General features: G+C 44.2%; 1 protein-coding gene across 1 annotated transcript in view; it reads left to right on the plus strand.

The window, feature by feature from the left end:
* pan2 (poly(A) specific ribonuclease subunit PAN2) overlaps positions 1-3,794 on the plus strand; it is a 15,849-nt gene extending 12,055 nt beyond the window's left edge. Inside the window, exons 21-24 of the mRNA XM_037684690.1 lie at positions 692-835; positions 898-1,077; positions 1,186-1,279; positions 3,401-3,794. Coding sequence (XP_037540618.1) covers positions 692-835; positions 898-1,077; positions 1,186-1,279; positions 3,401-3,633 — 651 coding nt within the window. The 3' untranslated portion in view covers positions 3,634-3,794. The remainder of the gene's footprint in view (positions 1-691; positions 836-897; positions 1,078-1,185; positions 1,280-3,400) is intronic.
* The last annotated feature ends 240 nt before the right edge of the window (positions 3,795-4,034 follow it).

Below are 4,034 nucleotides of genomic sequence, written 5' to 3' on the forward strand. Positions count from 1 at the left end.
TTACTGTTAGCAGCGCGTTACTGTTAGCAGCGCGTTACTGTTAGCAGTGTGTTACTGTTAGCAGTGTGTTACTGTTAGCAGCATGTTACTGTCAACATCACAGCTGCCTTCATGTTTTCTTCAGCCTACATAAAGGAAACAAACATAACGTAATGTGTGTGGTTTGGTTTTGTGTACACGGCATGTAATGGACCAGAGCTGTCTGAGGAGCTCAGAAACATATAAAACTTATCCATGTTCATCCCCAAGCAGCGTTAGATTCTTCTGACCACAGCTGCCATTTTTATTCAAAATGAGAAGTTTTGTGGGATTGTTGCAAAGCTCCCAGGACGTGGACGCAAAAGGTAATGCAACCCCTGATAGATCAGATAGTGAGGATGGTAGAACTCATCCTAATCCTGTGAAGCTGGACTTCCTGTTGAAGGTCCAACCCTTTCAGACTCAGCAGCTGTCACATGTTGAACCTTTACGAGCGCCACAGAAGAAGACCCCGAAGGCTGCACTGATAATAAAAACCTCCACAAGGAAAAAAACCAGGCAGGGATTTTATAAAAAGCTTGTTGACCAGTCCTGAAGTTTCTGGAGCTTTTTGGCTGGTCACAGCAGTTGTGTTGTTTTTGTTATTTAAAATAAGATGATGTGTGCTGAATGATGAATGAAACAGATTCACAATGTTCTGGTTGGTCTGCAGGAAGAGGCAGAGTTGCGCAGCGACGGCACCAAATCCACCATCAAGCCCAGCCAGATGTCTGTGGCCAGGATCACTTGCGTGAGGGGTCAGGGGCCCAACGAGGGGGTCCCCTTCATCGATGATTACATCTCGACACAGGAGCAGGTAGTTTTAAAGTATTAACCTTGAAGAGTTGTCGTAATCTCACGGGGCCGTTGGTTTTTCAGGTCGTGGACTATTTGACGCAGTATTCTGGCATCAAACCAGGAGACCTGGACGCTAAAATCTCCTCGAAGCACTTGACCACGCTGAAGTCCACCTACCTGAAGCTCCGCTTCCTCATCGACACAGGAGTTCGCTTCGTGGGTCACGGTTTGCAGAAGGACTTCCGGGTCATTAATTTATTGGTAGGCGATTTAGAACAGCTTTCTGCCCTACATATAAACTCAGTAATTATAGTTTAAACTTGTTTCTGTCAGCAGCGTGACATCAAGCAGATTAATTTTCTGTTAAAGGTTCCAAAGGATCAAGTTGTTGACACCGTCCACCTCTTCCATTTGCCTCGCAAAAGAATGATTTCTTTAAGATTCCTCGCTTGGTATTTTCTCGGTAAGTCCATATTTGAAAAAGAGTTGAACATTTTGGCTTTTTTAAAATTGGTTGATAAGGATTTACGTCAGAGCATCGTAAAACAATATCCATGCACCTGTCCTCGAAGTAAGAGAAATATACCTTGTACCCTGTACACCTGCTACACGGAGGGAGATTATCAAAGTCAAAGTTTCTTTATCTTACACACCACGTGGTGGAATGAAATTATGTACACAGGGTCCCAGTTACATACAACAAAAGTATAAAATGAAAAAGAAAAACATTAATAAAATCTGAGATATGAACTATGAACAACTAAAACTGCTCTAAGCACTAATGGTAAAAAAAACTAAACAATACACCGAACAACAGCAGCACGAACACGAGTCTGTGTGATCAGATGAGTATGAATGAACACAGCAGCATGAAATAGATCAGCAGCATGAGATCAGCAGCATGGATAATCAGCAGCACATATCAACAATCAAGTGGAATCACAGTGATTTTTTTCCACAGTGATTATCCTGGTTAGAGATTCATGAGTCTAACAGCCTCAGGGTAGAAGCTGTTCCTCAGTCTAGTGGTTCTACACTTAATTCTCCTTAACCTCCTTCCTGAGGGGAGCGGGGCCAAAAGTGTGTGTGTGCTGGGTAAGTGGGGTCCTTCATGATGCAGGTGGCCCTCTTCCTGCATCTGGAGTAGAGGATGACACAGGAGTGGATTTTCACTCCTGTCCTGGTCCCACAGAAAAAATCCTGTCCTGTCCCACTCCTGGTAACATGATTCCTGCTCCTGTTTTTCATTTAATTTTTAGGAAATACATTGAATTTCATTTGATCTTCTACCCATTCCTGTTTAAATTACTTTGTGTTGTGCAGTTTTATTTCAAAAGATATGGCAACAGGAACAGTTAATCTGTGGTGAAATAGACATTTATTTCCTTAATCCAAACAAAAACCTTCACTAAATATAAAACAAATAATCCATGGCCTGTAGTCCATATAATTTTTCTACGGAGTATCAGCTGCTGAGTCCCTGTTTCTGGCTCTTTTGATGGTCAGTTACAGTAAAAACAAAAAAAATCTAAACCAGTACATGGGTCACACCATGTCTACCTTAGATGTTTCATTTTTGGTTATTGGTCGGTTCCCGCTCCTCTCTGCTCCCGTTAGCTTTCAGTCCAGTCACGTGAGTTATAATGTTGATTCCGGTCCCGCCAGAATCCGGCCGGAATCACGTGACCGGTGGTACTCCCGAAAAAATATCCTCTAATCTGGAGGTGTAAATGTCTGTGATGGTGGAGACTTACTCCAACAGTCTGTGCAGCCTCCATGCCACACGTTGATGCTGGAGCACAGGATGCTCTCCACTGCACACCTGTAGAAGGAGGTGAGGACTGAGCTTCACAGACCAGCTCGCCTCAGCCGCCTGAGGAAGTAGAGTCTCTGATTAGCTTTCTTGATCAGGCTGTTGTTGCTGCAGCTGGTCCATCCACAAGACTTGACTTTAAAAGGGAATGTCTAAGTTTAAAATGAAGCTCTTGCACAATAAAAGTATTTGTTGCAGATGACTCTCAGCTACTACCACACCAAACGTCAGGAGTTGAAGTTATTTACGTGTTTCCTACGATCAGTTGGCTTCGGCAGCCATTTTGAATTGGGTTGTCTCCAGAAGTTTTTCTGTTGTAGAGGTACAGCCAATAAATATTTTCAAAGACTTCCATGAGTGTCCGATCAGTGGTGATATTATGCTGACACATCCAGGTTAAAGTGACGTTGCTCCATGTCAGACTCAGCAGTTCTTTGGTAAGTTCATCAGTGGGGAAAATTAAAAACTGGTTTGGAAAGGCCGTCAGACGGTCCCTGTTAAAAACAACGACAGACCAGCTAAACTTTAACGAACAGGACTTTTGGAGCGACGTCCTTTAATAGACAGACGTGCTCTGCACCACATTCAGTAAACGAGCGTTTCATACCAGCTGTTGAGCAAAACTATTTACACTTAAAATGTTTTTCACATTAAAAGCTTTTTTCTCATCTTACAATCTTGCAATATTATTTCTGTACGGTAAACGGAGGCCGAGCGGCTGGAATAGCGCCATCTCGTCCTTCCTGAGTGTCTTCTGTCTTGTACCAACAGACCTCAACATTCAGGGGGAAACCCACGACAGCATCGAGGACGCTCGCACCGCCCTGCAGCTGTACAGGAAGTTCCTGGAGCTGAGCCGTGGAGGAGTGAGCGACGACGTAAGGAAGGTCCTCAAGGGACTGTATGAAAAAGGCCGCCAGCTGGACTGGAAAGTCCCAGATTCTGATACAGGAGACAGTCAAGCTAGCACGAAAACGATACAGTCAGACGGAGGCTGGTGTTAGAACAACGTGAGGATCTACTCGGAAGAACCAGCCCGAGTGGACGGACCGTGTCCTTCAGTCAGGCGCCGCTGTTCCTCTGACGGGCGGAGCTGCTCAGAACGGCATCATGTACAGTCCACCTCAGCAGGTGGCAGTAACAAATCAAGTGACAAGTTTACAGCTCAAGATTTTTTTTACAGCGCTTAATTTTTTTTATATAATAAAAGTAAGTTTTAAACTTCAGTTTCTTGTTGCATCTGAATAAACGTGGATTCATTGTGAACGCAGGGAAAGATCAAATCGTCTCATCGTTTTGACAGAAGTCTGTTCTCATTTTGGCAGCACGGTGGCTCAGTTTGTAGAGCTACGGCCTCTCAGCAAGGTTGCTGGTTCAAATCCCAGACGGGGGGTGTTTCTGGGTG

Source organism: Nematolebias whitei, chromosome 11, assembly GCF_014905685.2.
Source record: "Nematolebias whitei isolate Nwh7 chromosome 11, NemWhi1, whole genome shotgun sequence".
Classification (NCBI taxonomy): Eukaryota; Metazoa; Chordata; class Actinopteri; order Cyprinodontiformes; family Rivulidae; genus Nematolebias; species Nematolebias whitei.